At 33.7% G+C, this 25,194-nt stretch overlaps 2 protein-coding genes across 2 annotated transcripts; one reads left to right on the forward strand and one right to left on the reverse strand.

The window, feature by feature from the left end:
• Nucleotides 1-902: 902 nt before the first annotated feature.
• LOC134237512 (protein FAM210A-like) lies at nucleotides 903-3,447 on the reverse strand. Its single transcript, XM_062719602.1, has 3 exons — nucleotides 3,228-3,447; nucleotides 2,268-2,544; nucleotides 903-2,022 (listed from the first exon to the last, which is right to left on the reverse strand). The coding sequence occupies exons 1-3, from the start codon at nucleotides 3,310-3,312 to the stop codon at nucleotides 1,491-1,493; spliced, it is 894 nt and encodes a 297-aa protein (XP_062575586.1). The 5' UTR covers nucleotides 3,313-3,447; the 3' UTR covers nucleotides 903-1,490.
• A 918-nt stretch (nucleotides 3,448-4,365) lies between these two features.
• Nucleotides 4,366-24,134, forward strand: LOC134237511 (mRNA cap guanine-N7 methyltransferase-like). The gene is made up of 11 exons (XM_062719600.1): nucleotides 4,366-4,457; nucleotides 4,738-4,849; nucleotides 6,292-6,415; nucleotides 17,306-17,434; nucleotides 17,530-17,654; nucleotides 18,711-18,892; nucleotides 19,637-19,807; nucleotides 20,027-20,144; nucleotides 20,794-20,922; nucleotides 21,747-21,780; nucleotides 22,072-24,134. Exons 1-11 carry the CDS (start codon nucleotides 4,366-4,368, stop codon nucleotides 22,158-22,160), a joined length of 1,305 nt encoding a protein of 434 aa, XP_062575584.1. The 3' UTR covers nucleotides 22,161-24,134.
• The last annotated feature ends 1,060 nt before the right edge of the window (nucleotides 24,135-25,194 follow it).

The raw sequence follows: 25,194 nt of genomic DNA on the forward strand, positions 1-25,194 counted from the left end.
TAAACAACATATAATCATTTATCAATATTTGACTGAAACTGTAAATCCAAATAAGATATGTTATTTCCTGATAGCCTGACAATAGGACACCCAAACGTTGGAAATCATTTTATATCGCTGTCAAAAACTAGTAGACATTTTATTTACTTCGTAAGCTCGTCAGTCATTTTGTTAGTAGTTAATATTCTAACTTATTAGTTATTACATCTGTGTGTTGTATTCAAACATTTTTCGAAGAGAATTCCCATTCAATCTGAATTATTTATCTAGGTCGACAATCGTGAAAAAACATAGGTGAAAAATAAAAATATTTGGCTTGAATCTAGTCTTTATTCAAGATAAAAACATTGCTCAATATTTCTCTCGAGGGTTTTCCAAAGTTCCGCAAATCAAATTATCAAAGTAAGTCTGGTTACAAATTCTGAAACAAGTGCTTTCTTCTGCAATCATCAGATGTTTTTTAACCGCTATATTGATGGTAATATGTGGCAAATTAATTATTCAAAATTCTTGCAAATGAAGGAGACGAGTGTACCAGACATCAAGAAAAGTATTAAATACTATTTTACCACTTTAATCAAATATTAAATTTCAAGCTTTTTAAAAAAAATATAATTAAGGAAATCTGAGAAAAGGGTAGTAAAAAAAATTCCATGCTTTGTCCTTTTCGGCAGTATATATTTGAGATGAAACATTTGATATACTGTACTGTACTATGTTAGGATAATTTCTTTTTCTTGAAAGTGAGACTAGTCTTAACAGCTCATTTACTATTTACAGTACCATTCACTAGAGTTGTCTTTCTTTTTCCTTACATACTAGTGTCTAACAGAGATAGTATGCTGCACAATCCTTTTTTTAAATAGCTACAAAAAAGATTTTGTTTATAATTTATTTTATTATCTTCAAGCAATGATAAAACATTTGTTTAAAACACAATTATACATATTTAATATGTATATAGATTAAAAAGTTCATCATATAATATTTTAAGTTACTGTTTAACAGTAGCAGATTATTTTAATTGATTTAATTATACAGTGTACATTGAAGTAATGTAGAGCTTCTACACTCTACTGTAATTCATTCAGAAGTACCGGTATATATACATTGCCACATAATTATCTGATACAATGTCATTAATAAAATATGCATAACATGTAAAACTTAAAACATATTTAGTTTTCAATCAGACTTAGTTGCAATAAAAATTATTTTAACAAATTGTATTAAATAATGGCAAATTGAAAATGACAGCAATCATTGCACAGAAGTGGATGAAAAATGATAGTCAAGGCAAATCATAGTCCAAGTACACTCAGAAAATCACCTTGGAATATTCACCAATGAACAATAATAGACTAAATCTTCATAATTATGATGATCTTAATGAGGATTAAAAACAATATGCCTTTTATCATTTTTAAATGTTTCAGAATTAGCTTTGAGATTTTTTGAGGCTACATATATAACACACTTGACAGGTTTGTTTATGAGGGTCTTGACTTCCGTTTTTTTCTATTTTTATAAAACTCCCGTGCTTTAGTCAGCCACTTGTCTTGCGTCTTCATTGTCCCGTTTCGTGATCCATTTCTTTTCTTGTAGAACTCCTGAGCTTTCATCAATAACTGTCCCTGTTTTTTATTTCCTAGTCTCTTGGCCTTCATGGAGTCGTACCTCTTCCTTCCCTGGGCCACGCTACTCTTCATTCTGGCCTCTAGCTCCACTTTGGACTCCTTCATCAGGTGACCCAGTTTATCCGCTTCCTTCACAGGTGGAATCTTCCCAGACTTCCGTAAATATTTTATGGCCATGTTTGTTCCCCCGAGTGTTACTGTATACCTGGCAGGGGTGGCGATTTTGTACATAAGATACGCCCCTGCATAGCTGCCAGAAGTTTTCATGACTTGAACAAATTTCTCTATTCTCTCTAAACTGACCTCTATGCCAATGAAGTTTAATGGTTTCACAACTCTTGCATTCCAGTCTACTTTTTCTAAGAAGCCAGGCAAGTCAAAACCACTGAAAATATCAACGAAAGAATGCAAGTATTTCTGACAGGATGTATGATAAGACACACTGATTGTAACTGTCTTTTTGTACTTTATGTCTAACTGGTCTGAACAATGTAAAAATGGATAGAAAATGTATTAAAGAAAATAACGCAACTTGAGAATGTGTCTATGAAATAATCAGGTTGTGATTTGGGTGAATGAGTCAGAATACATCAAACAAATCAGTTTTTATTGTTGGCCCAAACGACTCACCTTGACAAAATCAGGTAGAAGGAGCCATACCAAACCAGTGACGTGACGAGATGAACTCCAACCAACACCTTACCATGCTCCTTGTATGTCTGTTTAAATCGCTTAAACACCGACAGCTTTTCTGTCTCAACCGCTGTTGCTTTGGTTGCATTCTCTGTGGATTGGCTTAATGTTTTGAATGGCTGATAGAGCTGGAGTTTCCGTGGTAAACTCCACTGTCTGTATTTTGTTACTTCTGTTGAAAACCTTGTAACAGACTGGCAGTTTGACATATATCCTGAAAAATAAAATCAGGGTACTTGTAACAGAAAGTAATGTAACAGACCTAATCAGAATACAAACCCTGACCCCTGAACTTCAGACAGGTGCTTTATAAACTGACCCACCTAGTCAACATAGAATGAATCTGAATCAGAGTGTTATCCCTCTTTGTACATCATTCTTTATTTGACAACAAGTAGAGTAGGGGCAATAGGCTAACTATATGATATTTACAGTAAGGTTTTGATTCAATGTTTTACAATTTGGATAATCCTAACATCTAAAATCTCCAATTTTTAAAGACACTTAAAATTTCTTGCCCAGAAGGATGCATCTGCTCATGACCCTGTGGATGCTTTCTTTTTTAAAAAGCATGACATCCAAAATAACCTTACTGTGTCTATTACACAGATTCTTGCATTAATGAGAACCCTGAATCCTGGTCTGGTTTAGCAACATATCATATAGGCCCCCCTACTGCATTTTATACATTGCATAACAAGAAAGAGTATGTACAGCACGCCACGTACTGCAGGAAGAACAGGGAGGAGTGAAAACAAGACTTAGTGAAGGTTTTTAGACAGGTTTCTACGATCAACTGGTCACAGGCAAATAATTAAATCAATATGAACAGATACAACTATACAAAACTTTTACAGTATGTGATTAAAATAAAATAAATTTCTTTACTGTTCTTACCATAACAAGACACAGATTCAAAACATCCATTGCGTAATGAAGAAAAAAGTATGCGCCTTGCAAAGAAACCTCCTTGTCTGATCATCTTCAAATATTTGATTTTTAGAAGATACGGTAACGAATTAAATCATACATTGCTCATATTTTTTCACAGAAGCTGATGCAACAGAAAATTTACTAGAACATGCAGAGAAGACGAAACGCACGTTGTGATGCCTACTTTCTCGGTGCGTCGATTTACCCAAAAGGACCCAAAAGGACCCAAAAGAACCCAAAAGGACCCAAAAGGAACCCAAAAGGACCCAAAAGGAACCCAAAAGGACCCAAAAGGAAATTAAGAACGACCCAAAAGGACTTGAAATAAAGAGATTAAATGGATATATAATGAATACTTTCATATTTTATTAAAACTAAAACTAATTTTTTGAGGGTAAAGTGCGTGTTTGGGTTGAGGTGGGAGCCCCCCCCCCCATCCCCACCCCCACCCATCCCCGATACCATATGCCTAGAACATGTCATTAAATAAACTTATTTCTCTATTTATCAAATATCATATAATAAGATATAATAAAACAGAAGGAGAAATAGAATAATACAGTGCACTTTGTTAAATTCAGCTAAAAGAGATCAAAGCATATCTGACCAGATTTAATGATTGATGTGTTATAAAAGTCGTATGTTATTTCTTTAAGAAAAGTTGCAACAATATAAATGTATGTTTTTGCCAATTTTTAGGTAAATTTATAATATAATATTCATAATTTAATTCAAATTATTATTTTTCAATGTATTATAATATATTAATTCGAGTCCTTTTGATTTCCTTTTGGGTCCTTTTGGGTTCCTTTTGGGTCCTTTTGGGTTCCTTTTGGGTCCTTTTGGGTCCTTTTGGGTTCCTTTTGGGTCCTTTTGGGTCCTTTTGGGTAAATCGACGCACCCCTACTTTCTCTTTCAAGGTGAAGGTCAATATTGTTTACGACATAAGAGCGATAATTTGCTGAAAGTTAAGATCATTTGCTATTTCTTAATAACAAAATCTTAAATTTCTGATAAATTATTAGCAATTATCATATTATGAAATTTTTTCACACATGCACAAAGAATTTGGGATGTCGCAAACAGCTCTTTAAAATCCAGCATGGATCAAACAGAAAGTAAGGCAGATTTAGATTTTTACTGTTTTCTTTGTTCGTTTTGCATTAAATCTAGTACATCTTATATGCAATACAGGTAGCTCCCAAAAGTCATACCTTAATTTTTAAAATATAAAATACTAGACAGTTTATCTGACATTTTCATTGAAATCTTCAAAGTATCGGTGGGTTTTTCATCCCTTTGTCAATGTTAGTGTAAATGTTAAACATAATTTCACACACTTCATACATATTGTAGGTCATATATGAATGTGATTGAATCCTTATTATCTATCAAATTTTGTAATGCTAAAAAATTAAAAATGCTACGTGATAAGTCAAGTTGATAACTGATAAAATGGGCGATGAATATTCAGTTTCACCCAGTTTGCTTTAAATCAAAAAATTGTATTTGTATTTCCATTTCCTTTACCTGTAGAAAAGGAACAAAGTGCAGATAATGCAGAGCCTCCAGCAGCACAGGAGAAGGTAAGGAACAAAGAAAGCGAGAAAGGGGTATTGAACATCTTAATCATGTAATGGGAGAGGAGAAAAATGCAGCGGACCAGACTGGGATTCGAACCCCGGGCCCCCTGAATCTCGATCTGGTCAGGTGCTCTACCAAATAAGCTATCTGGTCAACAGTGATCAAATCCAGCTGACCGTCACACTTGAAATATGATCATGATGATACTAAAAAGTAGGGATGGGTATCGCCAAAAATTTCGTATCGCGATATATCACGATTTTTTCCCACAATATCACGATAATATCATGATATTTTTAAAAGCAGTTTTTACAATGATTTTATAAGAAAAGTCATTATTTTTCTAAAAAATATGCTAGAAAAACAAAATTTTACGTTCTTGAATTTTTTATGTATATAAAATCAATTATGTTTGGACGGTAAGATGTCGTTCTTTTCACTTTTTACAACATTTTTTATACTTTCTGCAATTGTAATTTGAAAGATTGAACAAATAAATGAATAATTTCTGGACTTTATAATATGTACCTAAAAACCGGTATTTAGGTCTCCGTATCACGATACGTATCACGCAACAAAAAATCGCGATATACCGGTATACCGATAAAATCGCACATCCCTACTAAAAAGGAGTTTTCTAGAATGGTGTAGTGTATTTGGGGAGTGTTTTTTTTTAATTGTAATTGGGATCGGGCTCGAGAGCCCATCGATCTCTCTCTTCCCGCGTTTCCGCCAAGCTGGGTGCAGGCCATGATTTCCAGAGCTACTTGATTTTGTTGTATTTTCTTATCATTTGTTCTTAATTAATACACTATTTTTATCCAAAGTGATTTAGTTGTTTCATACTATTAGGAAATCACTTTGATAGGCTACTTTACAATTAATATGACATTGCAAGGACAGTCAATTAGTGGGGGGCAATGTGCTGATGAAGAGATCAATCAACATGATCAATGTAGAGAAAAAAAAATGAAAGGTTATGACCCCCCCCCCCCCCCATTTAAAAATGAACAGATACATTCATTTCTTAACATGCTTATATCATTGCTTAGTTAGACAAGCATTAAAAGCTACATGTATTACTTTAATGTTATTAAATTTAGAGATTGGTCAAATTTTAATTTGAATAATTTTCAAGTCATAGAATACAATTTTGTTTGATGCTGTAAATAGCACATGAGATCTCATTTCCTATACTATTAATTAAAGACTAAATTAAAACTTGTACCAGCAAAAATGAAAAAGAGCAAGTGTGTGATATGCTTGTTTTTGGCCCACTCTATTCATAATATTATTGTACTCTTGTGGTTTGAATAAACTTTTTTGCAGAACCTTGTACAGTGTTGTAATGATTTGGACTTTTTACATAGAGAAACTTCATGCAGTTCTAAATGTTTTAATCTATTATTATTATTTTTTTCTATGTCTTCTATTCTTTTATCAGGATGTATCAGAAACAGTTGCAAAGCATTATAACGAACTCCAGGAGTCTGGTCTAGCGGTGCGCACACAGAGTCGAATCTTCTATCTACGGAACTTTAACAACTGGATAAAGAGTGTTCTCATAGGTAAGTGTGTGTTACAATTGGATAAAGAGTGTTCTCATAGGTAGGTGTGTGTTAAAACTGGATAAAGAGTGTTCTCATAGGTAGGAGTGTTACAACTGGATAAAGAGTGTTCTCATAGGTAGGTGTGTGTTACAACTGGATAAAGAGTGTTCTCATAGGTAGGTGTGTGTTACAACTGGATAAAGAGTGTTCTCATAGGTAGGTGTGTTACAACTGGATAAAGAGTGTTCTCATAGGTAGGTGTGTTACAACTGGATAAGGGTGAAACGTTTACTGAATTTTGTAAACGTTTAAACGGATAGCAGTAAACGAAACGTTACCGTTTAAACGGGACATGTTTTATGTTGGATTTTTATGGCTACTTACTCAGAAACTCAAATTTTAATAATCAGTTCTTTCACTTTAATATAAGTATGAGTTGTTATTGCAATTTCATTGTTGGTCATTATGACATAAGAATTTGAGGCGCATTAAACTCATTCACTTTCTACATCGTCACCCAACTGCGTTGGTTTGTTTGGCTACATACCGGACGTAGAAAGAGAATTGTAAAGATGGATCTTTTAATTTCGAAAAAAAGTAAAACAAGACCTGCTGACTCTATAGAAACACTTTTCAAAGACTTGTGAAAATGTATTATATTTATTTAGTCAATATATATCAAGTTTTATATTTCAAGTGTCATAAAACATCGCTAGTATTCGCAACTTGGAAATCGGAATTAAATATGTTAGACCGTATCAGGTTTTAGATATTTTTATTCAATATGTTTCCGGTATAGATTGTTGCTTATCAAATGGTCAAAGACGGTGTTTCTTTTGTAAATTATGAAATAAAACAATTTGTTTGTGTTAAACTTTATTTCTGATAGACTTTGATAATGACCTTCATGTAAACGTTTACTCAATCTGTAAACGTTTAGAGCATATAATCGAAACGTCGCCGTTTACACGTGTAATCGTTTCGCCCTTACAACTGGATAAAGAGTGTTCTCATAGGTAGGTGTGTTACAACTGGATAAAGAGTGTTCTCATAGGTAGGTGTGTGTTAGAACTGGATAAAGAGTGTTCTCATAGGTAGGAGTGTTACAACTGGATAAAGAGTGTTCTCATAGGTGGGTGTGTGTTAAAACTGGATAAAGAGTGTTCTCATAGGTAGGTGTGTGTTACAACTGGATAAAGAGTGTTCTCATAGGTAGGTGTGTGTTACAACTGGATAAAGAGTGTTCTCATAGGTGTGTGTTTTACAACTGGATAAAGAGTGTTCTCATAGGTAGGAGTGTTACAACTGGATAAAGAGTGTTCTCTTAGGTAGGTGTGTGTTACAACTGGATAAAGAGTGTTCTCTTAGGTAGGTGTGTGTTACAACTGGATAAAGAGTGTTCTCATAGGTAGGAGTGTTACAACTGGATAAAGAGTGTTCTCATAGGTGGGTGTGTGTTAAAACTGGATAAAGAGTGTTCTCATAGGTAGGTGTGTGTTACAACTGGATAAAGAGTGTTCTCATAGGTAGGTGTGTGTTACAACTGGATAAAGAGTGTTCTCATAGGTGTGTGTTTTACAACTGGATAAAGAGTGTTCTCATAGGTAGGAGTGTTACAACTGGATAAAGAGTGTTCTCATAGGTGGGTGTGTGTTAAAACTGGATAAAGAGTGTTCTCATAGGTAGGTGTGTGTTACAACTGGATAAAGAGTGTTCTCATAGGTAGGTGTGTGTTACAACTGGATAAAGAGTGTTCTCATAGGTGTGTGTTTTACAACTGGATAAAGAGTGTTCTCATAGGTAGGAGTGTTACAACTGGATAAAGAGTGTTCTCATAGGTGGGTGGGTGTAACAACTGGATAAAGAGTGTTCTCATAGGTAGGTGTGTTACAACTGGATAAAGAGTGTTCTCATAGGTGGGTGTTTGTTACAACTGGATAAAGAGTGTTCTCATAGGTGTGTGTGTTACAACTAGATAAAGAGTGTTCTCTTAGGTAGGTGTGTGTTACAACTGGATAAAGAGTGTTCTCATAGGTAGGTGTGTGTTACAACTGGATAAAGAGTGTTCTCATAGGTAGGTGTGTGTTACAACTGGATAAAGAGTGTTCTCATAGGTGTGTGTGTTACAACTAGATAAAGAGTGTTCTCTTAGGTAGGTGTGTGTTACAACTAGATAAAGAGTGTTCTCTTAGGTAGGTGTGTGTTACAACTGGATAAAGAGTGTTCTTATAGGTGGGTGTTTGTTACAACTGGATAAAGAGTGTTCTCATAGGTAGGTGTGTGTTACAATTGGATAAAGAGTGTTCTTATAGGTGGGTGTTTGTTACAACTGGATAAAGAGTGTTCTCATAGGTAGGTGTGTGTTACAACTGGATAAAGAGTGTTCTCATAGGTAGGTGTGTGTTACAACTGGATAAAGAGTGTTCTCATAGGTAGGTATGTGTTACAACTGGATAAAGAGTGTTCTCATAGGTGGGTGGGTGTAACAACTGGATAAGGAGCGTTCTCATAGGTAGGTGTGTGTTACAACTGGATAAAGAGTGTTCTCATAGGTGGGTGTGTGTTACAACTGGATAAAGAGTGTTCTCTTAGGTATATGTGTGAATATGTTAACATCAGGGTGAATTTACATTTGATCTCTTTCTACTCTAAAAAGTGGATAGATTAAAATTTTTAGATCTCTGTGTATTCTTCAGGGTAGATGGATTATGATTATAGATCTCATTTTACTCTTAAGAGTGGACAGGATTGCATTTATGGATCTCTGTAAACTCTTAAGAATGGATAGATTGAAATTTATAGATTTTTCTATACTCTAAAGGGTGGATGGATCAACATTTATTGATTACTGTGTACTTTTAAGACTTGTTGGATTGACATTTATAGATCTCTGTGTTCACTTGGACAGATTGACATTAATAGATCTCTGTGTTCACATGGATAGATTGACATTAATAGATCTCTGTGTTCACTTGGATAGATTGACATTAATAGATCTCTGTGTTCAATTGTATGGATTGACATTAATAGATCTCTGTGTTCAATTGGATAGATTGACATTAATAGATCTCTGTGTTCACTTGGATAGATTGACATTAATAGATCTCTGTGTTCACTTGGATAGATTGACATTAATAGATCTCTGTGTTCACTTGGATAGATTGACATTAATAGATCTCTGTGTTCACTTGGATAGATTGACATTAATAGATCTCTGTGTTCACTTGGATAGATTGACATTAATAGATCTCTGTGTTCACATGGATAGATTGACATTAATAGATCTCTATGTTCACTTGGATAGATTGACATTAATAGATCTCTGTGTTCACTTGGATAGATTGACATTAATAGATCTCTGTGTTCACATGGATAGATTGACATTTATAGATCTCTGTGTTCAATTGGATAGATTGACATTAATAGATCTCTGTGTTCACTTGGATAGATTGACATTAATAGATCTCTGTGTTCACATGGATAGATTGACATTAATAGATCTCTGTGTTCAATTGGATAGATTGACATTAATAGATCTCTGTGTTCAATTGGATAGATTGACATTAATAGATCTCTGTGTTCAATTGGATAGATTGACATTAATAGATCTCTTTGTGACTTGGATAGATTGATGTAAATAGATCTCTGTGTTCACTTGGATAGATTGACATTAATAGATCTCTGTGTTCAATTGGATAGATTGACATTAATAGATCTCTGTGTTCACTTCGGATAGATTGACATTAATAGATCTCTGTGTTCACTTCGGATAGATTGACATTAATAGATCTCTGTGTTCACATGGATAGATTGACATTAATAGATCTCTGTGTTCACTTCGGATAGATTGACATTAATAGATCTCTGTGTTCACATGGATAGATTGACATTAAAAGATCTCTTCTGTTTACGAGGATCGATTGACATTAATAGATCTCTGTGTTCACTTGGATAGATTGACATAAATAGATCTCTGTGTTCAATTGGATAGATTGACATAAATAGATCTCTGTGTTCACTTGGATAGATTGACATTATAGATCTCTGTGTTCAATTGGATAGATTGACATTAAAAGATCTCTTCTGTTTACGAGGATCGATTGACATTAATAGATCTCTATGTTCACTTGGATAGATTGACATTTATAGATCTCTGTGTTCACTTGGATAGATTGACATTAATAGATCTCTGTGTTCACATGGATAGATTGACATTAATAGATCTCTGTGTTCACTTGGATAGATTGACATTAATAGATCTCTGTGTTCACATGGATAGATTGACATTTATAGATCTCTGTGTTCACTTGGATAGATTGACATTAATAGATCTCTGTGTTCACATGGATAGATTGACATTAATAGATCTCTATGTTCACTTGGATAGATTGACATTTATAGATCTCTGTGTTCACTTGGATAGATTGACATTAATAGATCTCTGTGTTCACTTGGATATATTGACATTAATAGATTACTGTGTTCACTTGGATAGATTGACATTAATAGATCTCTGTGTTCACTTGGATAGATTGACATTAATAGATCTCTGTGTTCACTTGGATAGATTGACATTAATAGATCTCTGTGTTCAATTGGATAGATTGACATTAATAGATCTCTGTGTTCACTTGGATAGATTGACATTAATAGATTACTGTGTTCACTTGGATAGATTGACATTAATAGATTACTGTGTTCACTTGGATAGATTGACATTAATAGATCTCTGTGTTCACATGGATAGATTGACATAAATAGATCTCTGTGTTCACTTGGATAGATTGACATTAATAGATTACTGTGTTCACTTGGATAGATTGACATTAATAGATCTCTGTGTTCAATTGGATAGATTGACATTAATAGATCTCTGTGTTCACTTGGATAGATTGACATTAATAGATCTCTGTGTTCAATTGGATAGATTGACATTTATAGATCTCTGTGTTCACTTGGATAGATTGACATTAATAGAACTCTGTGTTCACTTGGATAGATTGACATTAATAGATCTCTGTGTTCACTTGGATAGATTGACATTAATAGATCTCTGTGTTCACTTGGATAGATTGACATTAATAGAACTCTGTGTTCACTTGGATAGATTGACATAAATAGATCTCTGTGTTCACTTGGATAGATTGACATTAATAGATCTCTGTGTTCAATTGGATAGATTGACATAAATAGATCTCTGTGTTCAATTGGATAGATTGACATTAATAGATTACTGTGTTCACTTGGATAGATTGACATTAATAGATTACTGTGTTCACTTGGATAGATTGACATTAATAGATTACTGTGTTCACTTGGATAGATTGACATTAATAGATCTCTGTGTTCAATTGGATAGATTGACATTAATAGATCTCTGTGTTCACTTGGATAGATTGACATTTATAGATCTCTGTGTTCACTTGGATAGATTGACATTAATAGATCTCTTTGTTCACTTGGATAGATTGACATTAATAGATTACTGTGTTCACTTGGATAGATTGACATTAATAGATTACTGTGTTCACTTGGATAGATTGACATTTATAGATCTCTGTGTTCACTTGGATAGATTGACATAAATAGATCTCTGTGTTCACTTGGATAGATTGACATTAATAGATTACTGTGTTCACTTGGATAGATTGACATTAATAGATTACTGTGTTCACTTGGATAGATTGACATTTATAGATCTCTGTGTTCACTTGGATAGATTGACATTTATAGATCTCTGTGTTCACTTGGATAGATTGACATTAATAGATCTCTGTGTTCACATGGATAGATTGACATTATAGATCTCTGTCTTCACTTGTATGGATTGACATTAATAGATCTCTGTGTTCACATGGATAGATTGACATTAATAGAACTCTGTGTTCACTTGGATAGATTGACATTAATAGATCTCTGTGTTCACTTGGATAGATTGACATTAATAGATCTCTGTGTTCACTTGGATAGATTGACATTAATAGATCTCTATGTTCACTTCGGATAGATTGACATTAATAGATCTCTGTGTTCACTTGGATAGATTGACATTTATAGATCTCTGTGTTCACTTGGATAGATTGACATTAATAGATCTCTGTGTTCACTTGGATAGATTGACATAAATAGATCTCTGTGTTCACTTGGATAGATTGACATTAATAGATCTCTGTGTTCACTTGGATAGATTGACATTAATAGAACTCTGTGTTCACTTGGATAGATTGACATAAATAGATCTCTGTGTTCACTTGGATAGATTGACATTAATACATCTCTGTGTTCAATTGGATAGATTGACATTAATAGATCTCTGTGTTCACTTGGATAGATTGACATTAATAGATTACTGTGTTCACTTGGATAGATTGACATTAATAGATCTCTGTGTTCACTTGGATAGATTGACATTAATAGATCTCTGTGTTCAATTGGATAGATTGACATTAATAGATCTCTGTGTTCAATTGGATAGATTGACATTAATAGATCTCTGTGTTCACTTGGATAGATTGACATTAATAGATCTCTGTGTTCAATTGGATAGATTGACATTAATAGATCTCTGTGTTCAATTGGATAGATTGACATTAATAGATCTCTGTGTTCACTTGGATAGATTGACATTAATAGATCTCTGTGTTCACATGGATAGATTGACATTAATAGATCTCTGTGTTCACATGGATAGATTGACATTTATAGATCTCTGTGTTCACTTGGATAGATTGACATTAATAGATCTCTGTGTTCACTTGGATAGATTGACATTTATAGATCTCTGTGTTCACTTGTATGGATTGACATAGATCTCTGTATTCACTTGTATGGATTGACATTTATAGATCTCTATATTCACTTGTATGGATTGACATAGATCTCTATATTCACTTGTATGGATTGACATAGATCTCTATATTCACTTGTATGGATTGACATTTATAGATCTCTATATTCACTTGTATGGATTGACATTTATAGATCTCTATATTCACATGGATAGATTGACATTAATAGATCTCTGTGTTCACATGGATAGATTGACATTTATAGATCTCTGTGTTCACTTGGATAGATTGACATTTATAGATCTCTGTGTTCACATGGATAGATTGACATTTATAGATCTCTGTGTTCACTTGGATAGATTGACATTAATAGATCTCTGTGTTCACATGGATAGATTGACATTTATAGATCTCTGTGTTCACTTGGATAGATTGACATTAATAGAACTCTGTGTTCACTTGGATAGATTGACATTAATAGAACTCTGTGTTCACTTGGATAGATTGACATTAATAGATCTCTGTGTTCACATGGATAGATTGACATTAATAGAACTCTGTGTTCACATGGATAGATTGACATTAATAGATCTCTGTGTTCACTTGGATAGATTGACATTAATAGATCTCTGTGTTCACTTGGATAGATTGACATTAATAGATCTCTGTGTTCAATTGGATAGATTGACATTAATAGATCTCTGTGTTCACTTGGATAGATTGACATTAATAGATCTCTATGTTCACATGGATAGATTGACATTTATAGATCTCTGTGTTCACTTGGATAGATTGACATTTATAGATCTCTGTGTTCACTTGGATAGATTGACATTAATAGAACTCTGTGTTCACATGGATAGATTGACATTAATAGATCTCTGTGTTCACTTGGATAGATTGACATTAATAGATCTCTGTGTTCACATGGATAGATTGACATTTATAGATCTCTGTGTTCACTTGGATAGATTGACATTAATAGAACTCTGTGTTCACATGGATAGATTGACATTAATAGATCTCTGTGTTCACATGGATAGATTGACATTTATAGATCTCTGTGTTCACATGGATAGATTGACATTAATAGATCTCTGTGTTCACATGGATAGATTGACATTAATAGATCTCTGTGTTCACTTGGATAGATTGACATTAATAGATCTCTGTGTTCACTTGTATGGATTGACATTTATAGAACTCTGTGTTCACTTGGATATATTGACATTAATAGATCTCTGTGTTCACTTGGATAGATTGACATTAATAGAACTCTGTGTTCACTTGGATAGATTGACATTAATAGATCTCTGTGTTCAATTGGATAGATTGACATTAATAGATCTCTGTGTTCACTTGGATAGATTGACATTAATAGATCTCTGTGTTCACTTGGATAGATTGACATTTATAGATCTCTGTGTTCACTTGGATAGATTGACATTAATAGATCTCTGTGTTCAATTGGATAGATTGACATTAATAGATCTCTGTGTTCACATGGATAGATTGACATTAATAGATCTCTGTGTTCACTTGGATAGATTGACATTTATAGATCTCTGTGTTCACTTGGATAGATTGACATTAATAGATCTCTGTGTTCACTTGGATAGATTGACATTAATAGAACTCTGTGTTCACTTGGATAGATTGACATTTATAGATCTCTGTGTTCAATTGGATAGATTGACATTTATAGATCTCTGTGTTCACTTGGATAGATTGACATTAATAGATCTCTGTGTTCACTTGGATAGATTGACATTAATAGATCTCTGTGTTCACTTGGATAGATTGACATTAATAGATCTCTGTGTTCAATTGGATAGATTGACATTTATAGATCTCTGTGTTCACTTGGATAGATTGACATTAATAGATTACTGTGTTCACTTGGATAGATTGACATAAATAGATCTCTGTGTTCACATGGATAGATTGACATTAATAGATCTCTGTGTTCACATGGATAGATTGACATTAATAGATCTCTGTGTTCACATGGATAGATTGACATTAATAGATCTCTGTGTTCACATGGATAGATTGACATTAATAGATCTCTGTGTTCACTTGGATAGATTGACATTAATAGATCTCTGTGTTCACTTGGATAGATTGACATTTATAGATCTCTGTGTTCACATGGATAGATTGACATTTATAGATCTCTGTGTTCACATGGATAGATTGACATTAATAGATCTCTGTGTTCACTTGGATAGATTGACATTAATAGATCTCTGTGTTCACATGGATAGATTGACATTAATAGATCTCTGTGTTCACTTGGATAGATTGACATTTATAGATCTCTGTGTTCACATGGATAGATTGACATTAATAGATCTCTGTGTTCACATGGATAGATTGACATTAATAGATCTCTGTGTTCACTTGGATAGATTGACATTAATAGATCTCTATGTTCACATGGATAGATTGACATAAATAGATCTCTGTGTTCACTTGGATAGATTGACATTAATAGATCTCTGTGTTCACTTGGATAGATTGACATTAATAGATCTCTGTGTTCACATGGATAGATTGACATTTATAGATCTCTGTGTTCACATGGATAGATTGACATTTATAGATCTCTGTGTTCACTTGGATAGATTGACATTAATAGATCTCTGTGTTCACTTGGATAGATTGACATTAATAGATCTCTGTGTTCAATTGTATGGATTGACATTAATAGATCTCTGTGTTCACTTGGATAGATTGACATTAATACATCTCTGTGTTCACTTGGATAGATTGACATTTATAGATCTCTGTGTTCACTTGGATAGATTGACATTAATAGATCTCTGTGTTCACTTGGATAGATTGACATTAATAGATCTCTGTGTTCACTTGGATAGATTGACATTAATAGATCTCTGTGTTCAATTGTATGGATTGACATTAATAGATCTCTGTGTTCACTTGGATAGATTGACATTTATAGATCTCTGTGTTCACTTGGATAGATTGACATTAATAGATCTCTGTGTTCAATTGTATGGATTGACATTAATAGATCTCTGTGTTCACTTGGATAGATTGACATTAATAGATCTCTGTGTTCACTTGGATAGATTGACATTAATAGATCTCTGTGTTCACTTGGATAGATTGACATTAATAGATCTCTGTGTTCACTTGGATAGATTGACATTAATAGATCTCTGTGTTCACTTGGATAGATTGACATTAATAGATCTCTGTGTTCACTTGGATAGATTGACATTAATAGATCTCTGTGTTCACTTGGATAGATTGACATTTATAGATCTCTGTGTTCACTTGGATAGATTGACATTAATAGATCTCTGTGTTCACTTGGATAGATTGACATTAATAGAACTCTGTGTTCACTTGGATAGATTGACATTTATAGATCTCTGTGTTCACTTGGATAGATTGACATTTATAGATCTCTGTGTTCACTTGGATAGATTGACATTAATAGAACTCTGTGTTCACTTGGATAGATTGACATTTATAGATCTCTGTGTTCACTTGGATAGATTGACATTAATAGATCTCTGTGTTCACTTGGATAGATTGACATTAATAGATCTCTGTGTTCACTTGGATAGATTGACATTTATAGATCTCTGTGTTCACTTGGATAGATTGACATTAATAGATCTCTGTGTTCACTTGGATAGATTGACATTAATAGAACTCTGTGTTCACTTGGATAGATTGACATTTATAGATCTCTGTGTTCACTTGGATAGATTGACATTAATAGATCTCTGTGTTCACTTGGATAGATTGACATTAATAGATCTCTGTGTTCACTTGGATAGATTGACATTAATAGATCTCTGTGTTCACTTGGATAGATTGACATTAATAGATCTCTATGTTCACATGGATAGATTGACATTTTGACATTTATAGATCTCTATATTCACTTGTATGGATTGACATTTATAGATCTCTATATTCACTTGTATGGATTGACATTTATAGATCTCTGTATTCACTTGTATGGATTGACATAGATCTCTGTATTCACTTGTATGGATTGACATTAATAGATCTCTGTGTTCAATTGTATGGATTGACATTAATAGATCTCTGTGTTCAATTGTATGGATTGACATTTCAGGAGAGACAGTGAAGCAGATAAAGAAGGAGACAAACAAGAGATCCCTCGTGGTCCTGGACCTGTGTTCTGGGAAGGGCGGGGATTTACTCAAGTGGAAGAAAGCTGGAATCTCAAAAATCATCTGTGCAGGTCAGTCAGTATACACACTTCTGCTTTACAGTTTATCTTAAGTTTATAATTTGTTTTAGAAATTAAATTTTGATTTTTTTAAAATTTTATTTCAGATATTGCTGGGACTTCTGTTGAACAATGTGAAAGTCGATATCGAGAGATGATAGGAAGAAGTCAACATGATCGCTACTCGGGTGACATGTTCTCCGCAGAATTCATCACGGCAGACTGTACAAAGGTCAGTAGACTTACAGATGTCCATTATGTTTGTCACTGTAATTATTTATACCGTGTAAGCACAGGCACCTGACGTTACTTATTTTTCTTTTAATAAAAAAAAAATATACACATACCTAATAATAAACTATTAGGTATGTGTATATTTTTTTTTTTTATTAAAAGAAAAATAAGTAACGTCAGGTGCCTGTGCGTGTAAGTGGAAATTTTAGCAAGACACAAATTTAGTGATTTTGTTCTTAAAAATTGGTATTTTATTTTTAGCAAGATGTAATTTTAGCAATTTTTAAAATGCTCACTAAAGAAATTATTACAAATAAAAAGCAATAAATTTTTAGCATCATTCAATTTTAGCGATCACAGCAGGGCTCGACATTAACTTTTTTTCCTACTTGTCCATTCGGACAAGTGACCAAGACATTTACTTGTCCGAATTTCAACTTCACTTGTCCAAAAAATTTTCAATAAAGTTCAATAGTTTCAACTTGAAAATTAAAATAAAGTCCATTTATTTACACATGTCATGCACTTGATTGATTCTTGATGTTATTGATGAATACAACAGACACATGAAACGAAATTTAATTTAGGCTTACTGTCCACTCCTGACAATAACATAAATGTCCACAAGTGAACCTGTCAACATCAAACAATTCACACTTCGGTTCGTATCTTCCATGACTTTTCAGTAGTATGCAATTAGTGAACTTTGATCCCGATACATATCGGGATCGAAGTTTAGATTTTATGTACAGCTTCCGTCTTGAGACTACCGATTTAGCTCAATCGACTGGATTTAGTTTTCAACAGTCGTTCTTTTTATTATTTAGAGACCCCTTTACATTAAAATGCACTTGTCCAATCGGACAAGTGCCCAGCCCTTTTCCAAGGGGAGAATATTAAAACTTGTCCGTATTTATTTTTCATTGGTACCGGACAAGTGGACAAGTGTTAATGTTGAGCATACAGTAATATCCAATTGATAACACATAGGTCTTCATAAATTTTTTTAAATGTGTTTTTTTCCCCAAAATCAGACAGTTAAGATTTTTATTAGGTTCAGCTCCGAGGGCAGTACAGAGATTCCTCAATGAAGTTTGACTTGTGCAGCTGTCAGTTTTCCTTTCATTACTGTTTTGAGAGCCTCCCCCAAGCTCAGATGATGTTACGGAACGCCTGCGAGTGTCTGGAACTGGGCGGCTACTTCATTGGAACAACGCCCAACTCTCTAGAAATCATGTAAGACAAAACATAATATTATTATGAGCAATAAATATCACACAGTATAAAAGTTACTGATCTCAGTGGCATTGTATCTATAATACTTTAAGAGATGTTTTGTTAGTCAGCCTAAATCACAGCTGTCTCCCATATGTAGTCTCTCACTTTGTAATCTGAGAAGGAAATCTTAATTCTCTGACAGACTTTGATAGAAATAGTGGTGTGTGTATATTTTTTTATTAATTTTCACAGAAAATATCACAGCATCAAGTGTACATGTCCTATCACAGCCATAAATTCATGCATTGTGTTTTTTTTTCCAGTTTTTGTTCAAACCTTGCAATCCCAGCCATTGCTTATAAAGTGTATATTCTATGTGTGAATATCTTGTGAATTTCCTCAACTTAAAATGTCTGATAGGAAATCAATATGACTTTGGATAGAGAATGGGTAAAATAAAATTGAAAGATTTTGAATCTCTGTCTCTGTGCTCTCTATGAGTTGGTGAAATCTGACAGTAATTCTGATCCTTGTTATCTTGAACAGTGAGAAACTGATTTAAAGATGAAGACTTTTCTTTACATAAATGAACATGAACTTATTTGGACTTCTAACTCACATCTATGGTATTCAAGATACCCAAATCTGTGACACGAAAGTTTAACTGCATTTTATGTTTATATCATTGTAAGCTGAAGGTCACTTTATAGCATATAACTACAGCATTTATCATGTGCAGTGTGGTTTATTTATATTTACCAGGAAAAGGCTAAGATCCTCTGAAGACAAATCCTTTGGTAATGATGTCTATAGGGTGACCTATGAACTGGATGACCTTGAAAATGTGCCCTTGTTTGGTGCCAAATATAACTTTCATCTAGAAGGAGTGGTGGACTGTCCAGAATTTTTAGTGTACTTTCCAGTGCTAGAAAAGTTAGTGGCATTTGAATGGCTTTAGAAAATCATATTTCAAATTAATGCAAATATAACAATAATCAGTATTTATAAAAATAAATAAATAAATGATTAAAAGGGAAGAAAAAAGAAAAAAAAATTTCATATTTTTTAAAATAAAATGAAAGATGCAATTTTAAAAAATATGAAAGTTTTATTTATCTTTAATTTTCTCAAATGCACTTTTAATTTTGATAGGTTGGCTGAAGATTATGGTATGAAACTTGTTTACAAGAAGACATTTGCAGATTACTTCTCGGAAAATGTAGAGAAGGGAGAGTACAGGGGCCTTCTTAATAAAATGCAAGGTTTAGAGGTAAATGGAAAAAACAAAAAATTCAGTTTTTAGGTCATCTGAGTTACCTGGGTGACCTTTTGACCCAAGTTCAGGTGACTTGTTGACCTTTGTCACTAAAGTGATCTAGTGCTCTATTTTTTCATCTGTCATCTACATTAAAAGTTTTCAGCTTCTTCTCTGGAACTACTGAACTAATTTCAACTAAATTTGGCATAGAACATCTAAGAGTGAAGTGAAACAAAAATCATGCATTTCATAGTTCTTGTTTCCCTGGGACCTTAGAGATGGGGCTAAAACCTTAAAAAATTAAGCTATCTTTAAAAATCTTCTCTAGACCTAGACTTCAAGCAGACAGACTGTTAGCATGATGATAATGATGATAAACATTGAGCTATCTACCGTAATTGTGAAATTCGATAATGATGATAAACATTGAGCTATCTACCGTAATTGTGAAATTCATGTTTCCAGGGTCAGGAGTTCTTGTGTAAGGGTCAGGCTCTATTGATCATCTTGTTAAATTCCTCTTTTTCTTTTAACATTTCTCCTCCATATATTAAGCAGACAAACTAAATGCAAACTAAATGTCTCTTTCAAAAGTTTGAAATCCATGGCCTGAGGAATGCATTATTTCATTCAAATATTTTCTGCCATGATATTATTTCAGACTTATCCAAGTGAGGACCTACTGGGCAAGGCATCAGATGATTATGCAGCAACAGAAAAAAAATATCGGGAAATTCTCACCACTGATGATAGGTCAGACCGTGGCAACCAGAGAGGGGCTCCCAAAGTGGTGAGTTCTTCACACGGCCTTAAGACTGTTGATATGGGGACAAAATATTGTAGCACGCATGTTAAAGAAGAATCATAATTTTGTAACCTCTAAAACTGTAATATATGTTATTGTAACATCCTTGAGAGGAAGGGGCAAGAAGAAAGCAAATAAAGTTAAATAATTGGTGAATGAGGGCTATAGGCTTCTTTTCCACTATGTCACTTGCGAAAACCATCATAATTCTCCCAGTTATATGGATGTATCATTTATAGGCATATTGATTGATATCTCAGTTTATGAAAGATTTTTTTTATGCCCCCCTTCGAAGAAGGGAGGGCCTATTGCTTTGCTGCTGTCAGTTTGGTTGGTCAGTCTGTTGGTCACTCTGTCCACAAGATTCCATTCATTTTCTTTGCAATGGTTGCACATACTGCAATGAAATTTGATATAAAGATTTATGATAAGAAAATCTAGGTCAAAATCTGTGTTGGGTACCACAGAGCCATCTTTGACAGAGTTATGCCCCTTAGACTTAGAAAAAATTCCAATTATTTGCAGTTTCTGTTCATTTTCTTGAGAGAGGTAACACTTACTGAAATAAAATTTAGTATACAGATTTATGATAAGAATATCTAGGTCAAGTTTTCTTTTGGTAATGATCGAGCCTTTTTTGACAGAGTTATGCCTTTGGACTTGGAAAAATTCCAATTATTTGAGGGGAGGGGGTGCCTGAAATTTGAAGTAAGCCTCATAAAATGTGTCAAACTTTTGCAGAGATATTGTTTTGATCAATTCATGTGTTGGTACAGAGAAGTTGTTGTAAACATTGTTTTATTTTTCAGGGTACGTTGTCCCAGTCAGAGTGGGAAGCGACCAGTAAGTTGTTCAGTGTTTTCTATTGATTAATTTCATGAGTTACACATATAATATACTATCATATCCTGATACTTTTTACTGATAATATTGTGACCTAGAAAAATACTCCATTATCCGAGTCCTTGACCTTTGTCCAGTTCTGAGTCTTTAATCTGAAGACAGTGTAGTGAATGGGTTAAATGCATATGGTACAATGTATGGTTTTCCTGAGGTCTCTGTGTGTGTTAAAAATTTTATGCATTGAAATGTAGATTCAGTTGCAGTTTTAACTTTATCTGATTATTTTTTCAGCAATATACTGTGTGTTTGCCTTTCAAAAAGTTCTGGACAAAGTTAGTGGTCGATCTTGGAAGCCTTCAAAGCAAGAGGAGGACACTTAGACAAGTACTCACTGGAACACCCACACACAAACAGCACTGTGCCAATTCACAGAGACACAGACAAACAAACAGGCCTAACAGTGTACATTGTCTGTATTGTAGACAGCCGTAAAACAAAGCAAAATGTGGAAACTTGGCATAATGGACACTTCCTAAAACAGGAGGAACTTGGAATGAACCATGGGTCTTGTCTGTTTTACAAGTTTCTTCATTACTTTGTAGAAATCAGCAACTGCTGAGTTATTTTATGTTATTTTGTTGTTGAAATATCTATTAGCATCTCATTCATTCTCTTCAATCTGCATAAATGGTACATAAGGCCATCTTTAAAAAATTGTTTGGTTGCCCTCTCCCGACTGACTGATTAAATATGACCCGCCACAAAATTTTTTTTAACATTCCAGGACACAATTTTTTTTCCCTTTTTATCAGGTCACCTGATTCACTCTCTAGGGCTCTATAGATTTTATATTGAAAATGCATTAATTCTTTGAAAATCTTCTTCTCTGCCACTAGGTATTTAAAAACAAACTAACTACATACATAGTTATGGTGAGGAAGGGTGCCTCTTCTAAAATTGTGAATTTCTCAGCCCCTGGGTCAGGGGTTCTGGTGTTAGGGCGGGGCTCTATTGATTTTATAGTGAAAATACATAAAATCTTTGGAAATTGTCTTCTCTGCTGCCAGGTATTAAATAATTTAACTACATACATAGTTATAATGAGGAAGGGTGCCTGTTCTAAAGTTGTGAATTTGATGGCCACAGAGTCATGGCTTCTGGTGTTAGCTAGGGTAGAGATATATAAATTAAATATTGAAAATGCATTAATTCTTTGAATATCTCCTCCTCTGCTCTTGGGTATTAAGCAGATGAACTACCTATATAGCTATGATGATCAACAGTCCTTCCAGATTTGTGAATTGCAAGGCCCCTGACCCAGCGGTACCGTAGGAAGGGGGGGCTCTAATTATACATGTATAATGAAAATGAATTAATGCTTTGAAATCTGCTCCTTTCTATAAATCAATCATTTCTGTGTGAGCAAGAGTACCTTTTCCAAAATTGTGAAATATGTGGACGCAGTGTCAGGGTTCTTATGGGGTGGGGCATTACTAATTATTGCTGAATAATACTATTACTATTATTGGCCTAAGATACAAAAAAAAAGAAAATATGATGTAAATCAACCTTGACACAAAGTATTCCTGAGGGTTTTTTTTCTATACCTTTATCTGGATATTATATCCCATCACAAACCAGTTATTCATTTGTACAATGATATGTACAATGTAACCTGAATAATCTCTCCGAATTTTCTAAAGCATTCATTCCAAAACATTTCTGCAGCTATTTGAAAAGCTAAACTCAAATTTAAAGTCAAGGTCAAAGAAAAGGTCAAGGTAAAAAAGTTGTTGAAGTTGAAAAGCTCTCATCTGACATCAATATTTATAAGCATATATAAAGATACATAAGTCAAAATCATGTGTTTCTTTTGAGATAATTGTATCATATAAAAAAAAAATTATGTGAAATATGAAAACAGCAAAGATTTGACAAGTACACTGTATTAAAAAGAAGAAAAGAACTGAAAAATATAAGTGCCGAAAAATTTTCATCCGTGGTTTGAACACCATGATCCAAAATTACTTCAATCTGGTCTCTTATAAAGCATAAGGAGTCAGATAAATATGCATTGTTAACCTTACCAATGTTATTAATAAGGTGTATCTATGTATGGTTATTAGAGCATATGAGAGATTCATGTCAAGATTTGTTGTTAGTACAGTAATTAATGTCGCAGCTGTTGTAGAAAAAATACATTACCCAAGTGAGCGGGTTATGTAATTTTTTTTCTGCAATAGCTGCAACGTTAATTCCCCTGCTAACAAACAAAGAAAGGCATTTATTGTTTAAATTTACAAATGTATGAAAAAAAAACATTGGAAATAAAATAAAATATGTTAAATATGGAATTACAGACGTCTGCGTCGTTGTATGCGTAACTGATGGAACAGCCATTGTTCAAGAAATCTATGCACGTGGCTTGCTTAGTGTTGTCATTCATGGTCTGATTAACGGGAATGGTGTTCATTAGAAATAAAGGAAATATAATATTCAGTGGATTAATATTATATATCATTAACGTATTGAACCGAGAAAGTCTTAATTGTAGGACAAAGTTACCAAAGATCTACAGTATCATTTCACATATGCACATCCAATGAAAGAAAAATACATGTTTTCAAAAAGATGCTTGAGTTTCTGATTGAAAATCTCTATGTTGTTTTTGAAGACAAGGTCTTCCAACAATCTATTGGAATTTTTGGACCAATTAGACCCTGTTATTAACAGACCTATTTTTGTGTATTCATGTGAAGCAGAATTTGTGCAAAATCTGATGCGTGAAAAGAAGAAAACGCTTGCTGTGGCCTTCAACTCGACATTTAGATATATATCCGACGTATTGTCAATTAACAATGGTAATTTGAACTAATTGCCATTCTTATGTCGATACGATATACCATGGTTAGCTTAAGATAAAAGTTACCACAGAGTCTGACACATATATGTCATATTTGGATATTTACTTGAATAGGACCCTTATGGTAATCTAACAACCAAGCTGTATGATAAACGTGATGAATTTAACTTTTCTATCATCAACTTCCGTTATTTATGCAGCAATATACCTTCATCACTTGCATACGGAGTTTATATCTCTCAGTTGATTCGATACGCAAGAGCATGCTCTTCGTATGAACAATTTCTAAAACGATATATAAGTTGATGAAATTTATCATTGAGTCAAATGCTGACTGACGTTTTTCATACTAATTGTTAGTCCATTATTTATACACTGAGTTGAGACGAATTTTTTCCGTTATTTCCCGATCATGACAAGGAGCTCACTCCTCCATGGCACCTGATCCCACTTCTGATTTTTTGGAGGTCCGTGTTTGCTCTTCTCTTATTTTGTATTGTTTAATGGACTTTTGAGCTTGAATACTGTTCGTTATCTCCATATGTTTCGTT

The sequence above is a fragment of the Saccostrea cucullata genome, unplaced genomic scaffold, assembly GCF_032062105.1.
Source record: "Saccostrea cucullata isolate Sc308-1 unplaced genomic scaffold, CSIRO_AGI_Scuc_v1 ctg289, whole genome shotgun sequence".
Classification (NCBI taxonomy): domain Eukaryota; kingdom Metazoa; phylum Mollusca; class Bivalvia; order Ostreida; family Ostreidae; genus Saccostrea; species Saccostrea cuccullata.

Bases quoted from the DNA above. Each gene is read 5' to 3' on its own strand.
- LOC134237511 (XM_062719600.1), top strand. From the start codon at position 4,366: ATGGATCAAACAGAAAGTAAGGCAGATTTAGATTTTTACTGTTTTCTT. The intron at 6,416-17,305 runs GTAAGTGTGTGT...TTGACATTTCAG, and splicing joins GATAAAGAGTGTTCTCATAG to GAGAGACAGTGAAGCAGATA. The intron at 20,145-20,793 runs GTAAATGGAAAA...ATATTATTTCAG, and splicing joins ATAAAATGCAAGGTTTAGAG to ACTTATCCAAGTGAGGACCT.
- LOC134237512 (XM_062719602.1), bottom strand. From the start codon at position 3,312: ATGATCAGACAAGGAGGTTTCTTTGCAAGGCGCATACTTTTTTCTTCA. The intron at 2,545-3,227 runs GTAAGAACAGTA...TTTATTTTTCAG, and splicing joins TGAATCTGTGTCTTGTTATG to GATATATGTCAAACTGCCAG. The intron at 2,023-2,267 runs GTGAGTCGTTTG...TGATATTTTCAG, and splicing joins TTCTACCTGATTTTGTCAAG to TGGTTTTGACTTGCCTGGCT.